General features: G+C 30.1%; 1 protein-coding gene across 2 annotated transcripts in view; it reads right to left on the reverse strand.

The window, feature by feature from the left end:
* Window positions 1-15394, reverse strand: part of LOC111029113 (protein outspread-like) — a 100094-nt gene that overhangs the window by 66362 nt on the left and 18338 nt on the right. For both annotated transcript variants that reach the window (XM_022307987.1, XM_022307988.1), the window contains exon 2: window positions 4179-4259. In XM_022307987.1, coding sequence (XP_022163679.1) covers window positions 4179-4259 — 81 coding nt within the window. The remainder of the gene's footprint in view (window positions 1-4178; window positions 4260-15394) is intronic.

Consider the following 15394-nt stretch of genomic DNA (forward strand, 5'->3'; position numbering starts at 1 on the left):
GTATACATAATACACGCTGTTAAAATTAGAGTTTTAGATAACTAAAGTAATACTTATTTTCCAAACTATAATATTAAGACAGACGAAAACGAGTTGATTCCCAATTACTGAATTGGTACACGGATGTCTACAAGTAACATAATATACGAATTGGTTCCGAAAAGTTTCATAATAATGATAAAACTGTGTTTAATTAACTTGACTAAATTTACACCATGAATTTTGAGAAACTGATAAAATAATTTAGAGCAACTTTTAAAAGTTTCATCTCATGAACAAACACGATTTAAATTTTGTCGAGCATCTCTAAATTATGTAGACAAGTAAAAATTAGAATATTTTTTAACAATAATTTATAAATTTAAAATTCTTTCCACGATTTGTTATTGCATTGTAATTATTTAAAGCTTCGTGTAATTCTTATAATGTTTTAGCAATAATAAAGGTAAATTACTGATCGACTAGGGTAAACCTTTTTGTCTTACACCAAAAACATCATGAGGTATTTCCTGTTCATATCACCACGTACAAGTCGTTCTTGGCAAATATTACTTTTAAAAGTAACCCTTTAAAGGATGATTAAGATTTTATTGAGCTTTTCTTTTTACCTTATTGCTTTATGCTTGCCTGCCTAGTACCTATGTCTTCAATATATTTTCATGATTGTGTTTGATATAACTTTTCACAATATTATTTAAATAATTTATTTTTGAAAATGATTTGCAATTTCTTTTTGTACAATTTCATCGTTCCAAATTTCCCGACAGTTTTTTTAGAATCCATATTTAAACCCATAAAATGTTTGGTTTTTTTTCATTTAACGGCATTTCCATTTTAACACACGTTTAAATTGTAATAAATATACGTGTGATTAGCTGTTAGGTTGTCACACAAGACTGATGAAACACAAACATAACCAATTACCAATTTATTAGATATAAAATAAATAAATAATATTCTATGTTTATTACTATAGTCTATATGAGATATACAATTTTTATGATACAAGAACTTTTGAAGTTATCGTAAAATCTAAAAAAATATCATACAATTATCGATTTGTACATAGTATGAGAACCAATTTCGTTTTACCCATTAGTCTATATCTATCGGTTTAGACTGGTCGATCTTTATATGAGTTATTAAATTCCAGCTCTATCGACCAAGTTTTTTCTAAAAATCATCGAAACGGCAGCGTTCGTGTGGTACTTATTCTCATAAGGTATACCGGGAGGTTAGCAACGGTAGTATTTGATTTGTTACAAAAGCTTTAAGTTTCTGTAGCTCGAATATATGTATAAATTAATGTTGGTATAATATAGTAGTCAACATCGTATTATTTCAACATCATTGTATTATTTATATCGATCTATAAATATTTATCCGGTGTGGATCTGGCCTTCATCACACATCGAACGCCAAAAAAGGGGGGCTAGGCCACGTGGCCTAGTCAAGCCCACACGGCGCAACAATGCGAAATGCACGTAACGACAATGATGACGTTTCCCACCCGTCTGTATAGCGTGTGGTCTATGCGCACGCGAGCCATCCTCATTTGGTAACGTCGATGAACCTATATATACTACATTATATTAGCAAGTATATAGTATATACTATTATTTGACGACGACAACGACAACCGTTCAACCGGCGTTGTATGATAATATGTGTACGCGTTTTGTCGGGATAGGCACGCACCGCACACTGTCCTTCCAGCGACGCCCACTCGAAAAGACAATACATCGTCCCCGCGTATACTGATCATTATTATTGTATTGCATGTTACTATTATTATTATTTTATTATATATAACCAATGGTGAAGAAGAAAAATTCTACGTACACACACACACAATAAAGGGCGTTGTTGCTGTAAATTACGTCATATAGAAGAGATAAAACAAACGGGCCCAGGATGCGTATTCCAACGATGTGATATTTGTTACGAGGCGCAGGCTCTGTTCAGAAGAAGACCACCAAAAACTTCATATTTGGCTATTTAGATATAATATAAAATAATATTTATAGTTTCATATGTTCTTAATAGCCAAAACTAGGTAGAAATATGAACATTCGGTAAATTTATATCATTTCTAAAATACAATTTCATCAACAACAAAATCTATATACTGTATGTCTATATATATAATATATATTGTGTGATTATAAATATGAAAAAAGGATCATCTGTTACGTGCTTGTTCGGGTTGACTGGCGACCGGAGTCACGTCGCCGTCGTCTCTGTCGTTGTCTTTGACTCCAGCCACTATCCGTGTTTGGTGTTTTTTTTTTCATCGTATATATTATTTTCCTTATTTTTTGACCGTTAATTTTTTCTACTACGGTCGTCTTCCGTTAATAACAATACTACGTGACGAACACGTATACCCATCCTGTTTCTGTTCTTACTCCTGGTATAGGAATACAACAACGAACAAGACGTGTATAAGTATTACATTGTGTGTGTATGTATATATATACACCATACTGAGTAACGTAACGTATAATAATATTATTTTATTATATTTACTATACAGGGTGTGTGCGTTGTCTATAACGGTGGCGGGCGTGCGTCTTCTAGGCGAGAGTTTATAAATATTAAACATGATAACAGCAGGCGTACTATATTTTCGTACAACCGAAGAAGTAGCATAAATACACGGTGTATACATCAGTATGGCAATGAAGACTCAGCGAATTCATATTGAACAATGAGAGCAGAGCTGCTAGAATAAAAATAAGATTTTTATATACACGGGGATTTACTGCAGAGTAGGCTGTGTGCATTTTCCAAATACATTTACTTTATTTATGCAAAGAGACAGGAAAACTGAAAAAGGCCTGCATACGATGTAAGAACGAAAAATAAGTGGCGACGATTGTTCGGTAAAACGCATTAAATTAATCTCCTATTGAAACAACGACAACTCCCTGTAGACGACCAGCAACTATCGGACTGGTTTCGTAATAATAGTATATATATATCTTTTACTCTTCATGCCTCTCCAGCACTGCAGTTCATTTGGTATATTATATGTATAAACTCACAACTAGTCATATAAATGTTTAATATAATGTTTTACGCAGGTATGTCTTAAACAAAATACAATACATCGACGTACGTCGATATAATTTAAGGTTTATTCTTATATAGTTAAACATGACCTTAAAGGCAGTCTGAATTAGTCTATGACAGAATTACATGAATACACCTATTAGGTATATAGACAGGTATGCATGACACTTAATGAAAACAATGGGAAATTTTTGCTAACCACAAAAACACGAAAAAACTCATCAAAGTAGACCTCAGATAAAAGTTTTTAGGTACCTATTTAGATTTTTACTACGTTTATAATGTTGTGTACCAGTCATTCATTTTTACTAGCTCACACACGACATTCATGAACAATGTATGCACTGCAGTGTATAGGGGGCAAAATGATAATAAACAAAATTATCTCGGAGTAAAAAAAAAAAACAAGTTCTGATCATTACTGCATTATTATGGTAGGCCATTATAATTATATACACACACTGACCACGACCAACTGTTGTAACAGTTCTCTTCTTATCCCATTCAAAACGTAATTATGGTCAAAAACTTTCTGATAAAAAAAGAGAAACCAAAATAATATCATCTATCCCTTAGGTGAAAACATCATTGACGACTTTCACTATTTCCGATTGACTGGTTTTTGCGATTCGAAAAAATGTCTACCAGGTAAAAAAACCTGATTCGAGAGGGATTAATGGAGCAAAGCAATATTATTTTTAACAAACAAATTCGTTCATCTTACCGTTGTAAATGATACATATCAATTAAGATATTTATATTCTATAGTAGCTGCAAATTAGTCTTACCTCTGGATGAAATTAAAGTAAATATCTAATATCTACCGACCGACCAAGATATCTAAAAATTGAAATTTTTTAAAAACTACAAACAAACTCATTTTGATTTCAATACATTTTAAGATTGTATTAAATTAATTAAACTTAAAAATGATTTATTACATTTTCGAGTAGCTTTAAATATTTTGCTTGCTGTATTGTAAATGTACAATTAATGTCTTAATCACGTTTTTGAATGTGTCACAATATTTATGATTTCGAATCCCATTTTCAGTGTAACAAATACACAAGAGTTAAAATATAAATATGCTTTCAAATAATTACCTTTGTTCGATTGATGGGGTTGGTAAAGTCTCGACCAGGTGCAACGAATAAATATCCGCATTTCACAGCCTTCCTCGTAGCCTGAAACAGAAATTATAATATCATACATTATTATCGGTACACCATACATAATCACATTTGATTTAAAATGCATATTTAATTATTTCGTAATATGTAAATAAAGTTAATAGAGTAAATATTGCTTCAGGAATTGTTTTTATAAATCAAACCGTAACAAATATATATTTAATATAAGTTTTTACACTATTTATTTTTTATAACTATTTATAATTGTTGATCATTACTCATGATTTTACGAAAATATGTAGGCAAATACAATCTATTGACGTATAAAAACCAACATTATTTCCGTATCCAGATTCATCATATATAGAGTCAGGTCAAAAGGTTATAATTTTCCTACAAGTCAATGACACCGCGGTTGTGGTATAGTAAAGTATAAGTATATATGTAGGTATATGAGTACTCGTAGGTCTTCTAATTCGTTACTTGTCGTGTGTGATGGATTACTGAGAATTTTTAACGACTTCTTAGATTTCTCACAGGATTAGTGAAAAGAAAAAGCTTAACAAGGAAGGCTTTCGACACTTGTTTTGCTCTAAATTTAATGGCGTTCAACGGATATTAAAGTTTGAAAATTCAATAAAATAAGCACTATCGTCTACAGCCTATGATAAATATGTAATTTCTTAATAATATATATTAAGAGAACAATAGTAATAAGTAATAAGTAATAACCAACGAAAAAATCATATTATATTATAATATATCTATAAACTAGACATAATTTTCTGTCCTGATATATACACAAATACACAGCTACTATTGTTTTGTTCGACCCAACTAGCAAGTGTTGTTGTTAACAGCAGAGTAATTAAAAAAAACAGTTGTTTTGTTATTCGCACAGACGCGCGATGTAATTACTAATAAGCATGTTCCAATATGGTCGAAAAAAAATTTAATTTCATCTATTCAGTTGCACAGTTGAGCGTTAAAGTATTGTTGGCATGAACCGTAAAACTGTCACAGCAAGTTTTAAAATTATCGTTTTACATGTATATTTTACATTTAACATATATATTATAAATATACACAAATAGGGTGAAAAAACAATACATCCGAATAATACGAGCTTCATATTATTTTCATACTGAGTAAACAGAATATTATCGTCAAACCAGCCAAATAACTTCCACACAAATCCGGAACTTTAAAGTTTTTTAAAGACTTTTAGATTTAAGTCTTCGATATCTATTTATATAGATACCTAGGGTATCCTAGGGATACTTTAAAAGGGTTTTTCAAAAATCCAAGTTCAAGTACAAACTATTAATACATATTTCTTCATTCAACGAACACATAAGAAAGGTTCATCTATAACGAATAATATCTAGATTTTTAATACTGTTAAAATAGGTGTGTTTATTATTACTGTTTGTAAATCTATCTTATAAAGAATACAGTAAGCATTTTTAAATTAATGAGAATATAAATTATACTACTTTAAATATTACTATCGAGAAGCCGGTCCCTATAGGTACCTATGTATAGTATACCTAGGTTTAGTTTAGTAGGAACCTTTATCATATACGGATTATGGTGAACATAATTCAATAAACGTATACCATATATACTATATATATGTATACCAACAGTGTCATAATTTACTTATTTTTATATTTACTTTTTGTTTTGTTAGTTAGTTGATATATGAATATACATATAAGTATATTATATAAAAATTTTATCCAAAGAATAAATCATCAAATTATTTTTTTGTATAAAAGGTTTCAAACTAGTAATAGCGTATTCCGGTATCTGATACTCTACGTTCTCTTTCACTAAACCACTACATCAAGAATATTTGTATATTACGATATATTATAATATACAGATTGGTATAGGTAGATACATTTTATGAAAAATATAAAATTAATAAACGGCGTCATGGTATATAAATCTCACTAACCACGGCGGTTTTAGCCGTTATTCTCAAAAAATCAACAGCTGAACGTGTCCTGGGGCGCCCTATATATAGGCGGCTGGCATAACCTAAAACTTTGCAAGTTCCAAATACGAGTACACAATATTGGAGTTGTATATAATAATAAACTCGTGCGTGTGATGTTTATTTTCGACCGAAATCGTTTAGTATAGTAGTGAGTTCTGTCACAAAAAAAGTATGGAGAAAATCGCGGTTACTCGTATATTATAAATTATAATATATAATAATATTCATACGCTTGCGTGTGTTGACATTTATTTCTCGTTCGTTTTGTACAAGCCCGTTGGTATCCGAACATTATTTATTGTATGAACAACATAGAAAAAAATAACGATACTATATTTTATATATTATTATATATACCACGTCCAGAACTACTCGTATTGCAACACATTTGGTTCTCCTTGTATAAATATATAATATTAAATATGTATATATTGCATTATTGTACACATATTATATGCATAATTTTTTATTTACCCGCTGCTGCTGCTAGTGCTGCATGTCGGATACTATTATATCGTATATTCGATCAACATAATTGATTGATAATTAAATAAAAGGGTTTGGCTTCAAAGGTCTATACGAGTAGACATCAGTGGACAGTGGGAAAAGTTTTGACTATGTAATATAGTATATTATATATGTATATTGTATACTATACTCACTATTATATGTAACGCACTATGCCTCCATAGTAAAGCCAATATTGACAATATGGATTTCAATGACACTAATATATATATTATGTTATGAACGGTGAGCACTTCAAGTTCATCGACCTATACGGCTATACAATCCTTAAAGTGATATATACTAACTTTTATCGAGCTATAAATGTCTCAAGTAAATCATATCATAAAAACAAATACTTGCCTACCTTTCATAATCAAAATTATTCATTCTGCCTCTCGCGCCAATATAATCTTTATCAATTTCAAAAGTTTTTGTTTTTAGCAAGAATCATATTTATTACTCATTTTTATAAATATGATTAAAGCTGACTTAAATACTCAATACACAGTAATATACTTCTATAGATAATAAATAAATTACTAAAAACTTTTTTTAGGATAATAAACCATACTTCAATTTCTCGTCCAAATATAATCGATTCAAGATTAATAAATTATTTTCGACGTAGAAAATCAATTAACGTGTGTGTTGTGTATAAGTAGGGTCGTAACTCGCGTAAATTGAATACCTACCTGTTAGACGCATACAACTCAAAGAAGAATAATAATTTGTACGTACATATTAATAACAATATAATGTAAGGTAAAGTAGGCACCGTAAGAATACGTGTATACCTACGTAAAAAAGTGCGTTATACGGACTACAAGACCGGGCCGGCGGTTGGGTCTCCTTTTGGAAGAGCCCGTTAATCACGGCGGTTACAGTGTGGCGTGTGCGACGCATGATGGCCTCCTCTTCGCTCTTATATTATATACCTAATATAGTCGCGGCAGACCATGCGATTTCAAACGCAATTATTACAAGCACTTTCCTAAGTCCCCCGAGCCTACTCACTATATATATTTTTAAAAACATACACTTCGCCCACAACCGTTGAGGAGGAGAGGCATATTTTATAATCGGTCTATGTTATTATTTGTATTATTATTATTATTATTTCCTCGGCCATCCTCTTTCTTATTCTCCACGCGATCGCGCAATCGCGTCTAATTTATGTGCCCAATTAAGTTAAATCATCCGATAACCACGAGTTGGAATTATTAAAAATGTATAAAAATATTTTATTATACCAATATTATTAATATAATATTATTTTATATTTATATAGCTGGTAAAAATATATAGGATGCGGACTTTGCCTACTTCCGAATTGTTAAGGTGTATAAACAACATCGGTTGCGGCGACTCGTATAGCTTATAATATGAACCATAAAGTAGGTAAAATTAAACCTGCCTTGTGTGACATCGGTGGTTCTCACACATCGTGTTAAAATGTCCGGCGACCTTGACCTATACTGCAGTAACGCGCGTCAGTCAAACGAGGTGTGATAAGTATGTTTATCTCTCGTCGCTCCGAGTTCCTTCGTTACGGCGGCGAAGTACTAAGATTAAGGATTACGCGTGCAACTACAGGCAGTAACACTATTTATATTATTCTTATAGCTGGCTGTCGGTACTTAGTTGATATTCATCATAACATCCTAAGAGACAAGTACGACTCGTTGAGAACACACCATAGTACGACACTGCGACATATTTGTGCGATGAACTCAGATTACGATTTTATTAGACAAACTAATTGGTCATCGTCGAGTATATCATAATTTTAAAAAACTATAGCTACGATAGATACTTACCTATATAGAATATAATGTTGTTGAGAGTATAACTTTTTTTTAAACCAATAGATAGTTAGTAATTACAACAATATTGTTAAAAGTGGTAAATATTAAGTGGTCTAGTTCTATAGTTCATATAATTATCAATAATCATATGTAGAGTGTCGATCAACAAATAACATTATGTATAAACTATATCACATATTTTAATATTTTCAACACATATTCGATTAACTGTAGGCCCGACGTTTTTAGTTTAGAATACCTATAGGTTGTAAAAAGCACAATAGATAAAACAAACGGACGAGCATAATACGTACATTCACAATTCACACTACTTACGATATATTTATTTATTTATTTATAATAGTAAACGGGATAGGCCCTTGACATTTATATAAAATTAATAATTAACAAAAATATAAAACACTATAACATACATAATATTAGCAGATAATAATGCGTAGTACAAAATAATTACACACAATAAGATGATTAGATGTTATAGGATATATTATATATTTATATTATATCTTAAAGTGTACCTAGTCACACAGTATCCGTTGACCGTTGTAATTATATAAGAATAATATTATAATAAAATAACTACATTTCGGCAGTAACTAATTATAATGTAGTTTACTTCGAATTATTTGTATTATTTAAGCTTTGAAATTCATGATAAGTGATACCTGAATCAACTAGTATCTATATCATATTGTTATTTTTCCAAATATATTTACGAGATGTTTAATTTATGGTGTATATTAAATTTAACCGTTGTGCAATTTTATAGAAAGTAGGTAGGTACTAGCCACAATAGGTACTATATTTAAACATTGAGAACAGTTCCAAACTTGTAAGTGAAATATCTGGTAAAATATCAGAAAAATACGAAGAAAATTTGAAAAATAACACGAATTATTTTTGTGGTTTTTTAATATAGATTATTTGTCGGTTAGAAAAATAACGAAATAATAAACGTCACAGCGGTGATTTTCATTTCCATAAAATAAATTATATTATTATAAAATTGAGGACAAAAACCAATTTAATAAAAAGCATCTAAGTATACTAGGTCATTTAAATTGTATCTAGATCAACGCAATTAAATAATATTAACAAGGTATAAATAACCAAATTTTTAAATTAAAAAGAGCCCATATTTAATTGCACACCATAAATTAAAAATATATTTACGACTCTATTATAGAATATAATGCATATACTTATATTGAAATTAATTAAAGAATTCTTAACGGGAGCACATTAAATGCATAAAAAAGAATTCGTGTTTAAAATGTTCACACAATTTTGATCCATTATAAATATTAAAATGGCACGTTATAGATGCACAGGTATAGTGTTCATAACAGTCGTATCATAAATATATATGATGCTCGATCACAACTTATAAAATAATATATTAAAATAGTTCATATATTTATACAACTGAATTTTAAATGACCATATAGAAGTATATTAGTATATACAGTATAGTAGATACACAATATACATTATAATAATAGGTGTTCATTATTGTATATTTGCTATATTTTATATGCCTATGATTTTACGTATGTCGTATAGATTACGACAGCATAAAAAAACAAACATTGAAGTATATTTATTTTTCAGATCTTGATTATATAGGACACTGCATCATACGTAAAATTCTATTTTATGTGATAACACTTTTTTCACCTCGATGGTCATTAAATCCGATAAAAACGATAAGATTACTACTACGAGAATAGTCGTAGTCGTTTGTACCTATACACAATATATTACTCTGACTGGGGTTGAGAGACTCGCACTAAAATCTACATTTTACGAGTTTCACCTCGCTTGATTTTCTCGTATTATAATATAGAGTCGTCATCAACCCAACTACCTCCGATCGTATAACGATTATTATTATTCTATTTTACGTCAAGAAACACACACACAAACACTTCCAAAACGTGTTCTCAATATAATCTCCTCACCGCTCACGCCTATCATTAACGCGCTTGCATACGTGTGTGTTGTACACGGACAAGATAAGCAGCAAGTCCGAGTACTACTTGTACACTATTATTATTATTCAAATAAAACATCAATATATACGACGCGACGTCGAGAAAAACGCAGTGTAATCTCTGATGATGCCGTACATGTATACTTATATTATACTCGTTGCGTCGGCTGACCAACAAGGAACCGTTATGTTTTACACAACTAAAAGCAAGCCGGCTATGAGGATGGTGACGGAAAAAAATAAATATGAAAACAAAATGTTCGGGGTGGGACAAAACATTTACCAAAAAATGTATATAATAAATGTTGTGATATCCCCATCCCTCGTGAACATTGACGAATACTGTATACACTGATTATTATTACTGGCTTAGTGAGCTATACTGTTTTCCATTCAAATAATAATATTATAGGCTGTTGGGCTTGGAATTTAAAGCTATTATATGATGATAAATATTTGTTATAAAAATTTAAATAATATCTTCTGAATTTATTTTACATACCAACGCGTACGCTATAGTGATTATAATATCTGACCCACGTTAAGGCAACAGCTGCTGTTATATTATATATTATTACTGTTATTATTATACCAAGATAGGTGAATAGTCAACGGCGGAAAAAAAATTTGCCTTTTATATTATATTTATATATATAACAATCCTCCGTCGCCAACAATCTATTCAAACGATATACATTTATGCGCGTTTATTAAACGCTCTAGACAATATAAATGTGTGTATGTGTGTGTGTGTGTGTGTGTGTGTGTGTGTGTGTGTGTGTGTGTGTGGGTTTGAATAGCGTATCTTATGACCTCCACAATCGGGATACAAGCCGGCATTATGACTTCCAAGTGTCATAGTGACCTCCGAAAACCGGAGGTCACAAGAGTTGATGTCATTTTCGTAATCGTCACAATTTTTTACCCTATAAATGTCTTTCCAAGGGCGGAATCCATAAAGTCCAATATAACTCGGTTGTGTGTAATTCCGAAGTGTTAAATAGTTCCAATTTTCAACTATAGACGGCGCAACACTTTGAGATTTACACGGGTTTATGGTGTTTAGACATGGTAAAAAAGTATAAGCGCTATTAAAGCATCCAACTGAATATTATTCATTATTTTACACGTCTTAGTTAGGGGACGCTACTATTGACTCCAGTCAAAATTATAATATAAAAATACACAAAACTCAACTTCTATGGTAAAAATATTTTCTAAACGTATAAAAATACCAACTACCTATTACCGCACATCGACAATATTGACAAACATTAAAATCTGTACATAACGAACATCAAATGAAAAAGCATACATTTAAATACCTTCTAAATTCCACAAATTATTACCTACGACAGAAATGCGTTGCTTAGCCAATTATTTTGCAATATTTACTGCACACATTGAATTTAATATATACAAATGTATCTTATGAACTCCGGAATCAATATCCTTAATATACTATAGACCTACTTTAAAATAATTGTATTTTAAGTCCGGAGGTCATAGGGTACATATGAATCAATGTGTGTAAACATCACACTATAATGTTAGAAAACCAACGAGTCTGTGTGATGTCCTGATTAGAATGAGGAATTTTGCACCTTTATAACCTCCTTTTTGTACACACCTATATATAATGATATAAACTATATTTTAAAAAATATTTTAAGTCTGGAGTTCATAAGGTACATATATTTCAATGTGTGTACATATTGCTAATACATCATAAAATAAACTTGTCTGTGCGATATCAAAAAAAGCCGAAGAAAATTACACCCTTAAGACTTCCACATTTACACACTTCCTTAATATACTATAGACCTACTTTAAAATAATTGTATTTTAAGTCCGGAGGTCATAGGGTACATATGAATCAATGTGTGTAAACATCACACTATAATGTTAGAAAACCAACGAGTCTGTGTGATGTCCTGATTAGAATGAGGAATTTTGCACCTTTATAACCTCCTTTTTGTACACACCTATATATAATGATATAAACTATATTTTAAAAAATATTTTAAGTCTGGAGTTCATAAGGTACATATATTTCAATGTGTGTACATATTGCTAATACATCATAAAATAAACTTGTCTGTGCGATATCAAAAAAAGCCGAAGAAAATTACACCCTTAAGACTTCCACATTTACACACTTCCTTAATATACTATAGACCTACTTTAAAATAATTGTATTTTAAGTCCGGAGGTCATAGGGTACATATGAATCAATGTGTGTAAACATCACACTATAATGTTAGAAAACCAACGAGTCTGTGTGATGTCCTGATTAGAATGAGGAATTTTGCACCTTTATAACCTCCTTTTTGTACACACCTATATATAATGATATAAACTATATTTTAAAAAATATTTTAAGTCTGGAGTTCATAAGGTACATATATTTCAATGTGTGTACATATTGCTAATACATCATAAAATAAACTTGTCTGTGCGATATCAAAAAAAGCCGAAGAAAATTACACCCTTAAGACTTCCACATTTACACACTTCCTTAATATACTATAGACCTACTTTAAAATAATTGTATTTTAGTCCGGAGGTCATAGGGTACATATGAATCAATGTGTGTAAACATCACACTATAATGTTAGAAAACCAACGAGTCTGTGTGATGTCCTGATTAGAATGAGGAATTTTGCAACTTTATAACCTCCTTTTATACACACCAATATATAATGATATAAACTACGTTTTAAAAAGTATTTTAAGTCTGGAGTTCATAAGGTACATATATTACAATGTGTGTACATATTGCTAATACATCATAAAATCAACTTGTCTGTGCGATATCAAAAAAATATCGATGTTACGTATCTTTCATATTAAAATAATGTTATGATAGTTGGTGAGTCGGTGGGAGGCGTCGATCAATTGATTCATGATTGTTATCTAGTGTATTATTGTTTTTTCATTGGTTTAATTTTTATGCAAACTCTTTTTTCCTCTTAATTTAATTTTTTTGTATATTTTGTTATTTGATCGGCCAAAAGCATTCTGACGGACTCGACTTGGTCTCACTTGCTTATCGTTCGCTGTCCGTAAATATTATGTTAGCCGGTGACGATTTTACTATTCTTATGTTACTTTTTTGTGTTGTATTTTTAATGATTATCAATTATTATCCTTGTGTGTGTTAATGTACAATTCCATTAGACATTTTTTTTTTATCATATTTACCTATTATTTATATTTATATATAAAGGTACTCAAGTTTAATATTTTAATGTCGTTATATTAATTTTTCGTTTAAATGAACACCAGAATTAAAAGAAGTGCTGTTACTGACGGTAAGTTTTTAAGTTTCTAATGCATTATTTATATTATTAAATAAACGGGATATTAACTTTTTATTTTTTTTATTGAGATTTTTCGTAGGTTTACGAGTTGTTTCATTACCAAATTAATTCAAAATGTATGTTATGATAATATCGTTTTAACCCACTAACTACATAATTTTATATTTTTATTCATTATATTTTGCTAATAGTAATATAGGTATTTATAGTAAACAGGTACCCAATAGGTTGAATTAATCATTACCAAAAAAATGCATTTAATATGTCATTGGGGGTATAAATTATAATAATAATCTTTAAAAATGTTAAGTACTCATGAATAATATGTGCCGTACACTCGTACCAGCGTTTGTTGTCTCCGTCTTACTAGGTACTTTTTTCTAGACGCGATTTATCGCCCTACTAGGCTTTAGTAGACTAAACTAATAATAATTGTAATACTGTATATAAGGGCCGGTACACACGAGCGTTTTTTTATCGTACGATTTTGTCATCGCAAGTATATTTTATATCTATATATAATATATTATATTCTATACATAATATCTTACGATTAAGTGGACTATTTATACACTTATTTGTATGTCTCGCTGGACAGAACGTGGTATGTTGCGGCGGGACGTGATATCGTAAATATAAATATTAAATATTATGATTATCGTGACAGTCAAGGTCGAATTCTGTATTTAATTACAACCGGGCCGTTCGTGTTTTATTTTTAAAAGGCCGTTTTGTTGTGTTTCTTTATATATTATTATTGTGTCTAGAGTCTAGATGTTTTATAATAATATATTAATATGTTATAGATCACAAAACAGTTTTTATTTTATTGATGTGAAAACATCTTATACGGCGTAGATCTTTCAGCCTAGACAGTGAAAATTTTCGAGCCTTACCTTCGTTAACCCACGAATCTCGATAGGTTAAGACATCTATATTAAATTAAAAATGTAAAATATAATTTAATGTACCTACCTATTGATCTTTAATACAAAATTTAATGTTCCAATAAACTCTTATGTTAATTGAAGAAGCTAGTAGATGGTAGGTGACTATAGGTACCAAATAAACGCTTGTGTTTAAAAAAATGTAATTTTAAATAATAGAAATATGTAATGAGATATAGGTACTATTATTCAATTCAATGTCTTTATAATTAATATGTGTACATTTTATTTAAAAGAATGGAGTGCTGTACAGTACATCGAAGATGACGTACTATACATGTGTCAATCTAAAGATATAGACAGTAATGTTAAAATTGGTCAATCCTACATGGTTAAATGGAAAAACAGAAGGAAGTATCTTGCCAAAGTGCTAAAAACAGGAAGTATGTTTTTACTTATCATGTTAATGATAATAATTATGATTACTCCTTTTAGGGAATATAAAATCACAATTTATTTTTTGTACCCACATATTAAATTTACAATTATATCATGACATTCATTTTTATCCATTGTGTGTATATAAAATATAACAATATATTCTAAAAGCTTCATATACCAACAAATAATATTTTTAAATTATAA

The sequence above is a fragment of the Myzus persicae genome, unplaced genomic scaffold (genome assembly GCF_001856785.1).
Source record: "Myzus persicae strain clone G006 unplaced genomic scaffold, MPER_G0061.0, whole genome shotgun sequence".
In the NCBI taxonomy this organism is placed as follows: domain Eukaryota; kingdom Metazoa; phylum Arthropoda; class Insecta; order Hemiptera; family Aphididae; genus Myzus; species Myzus persicae.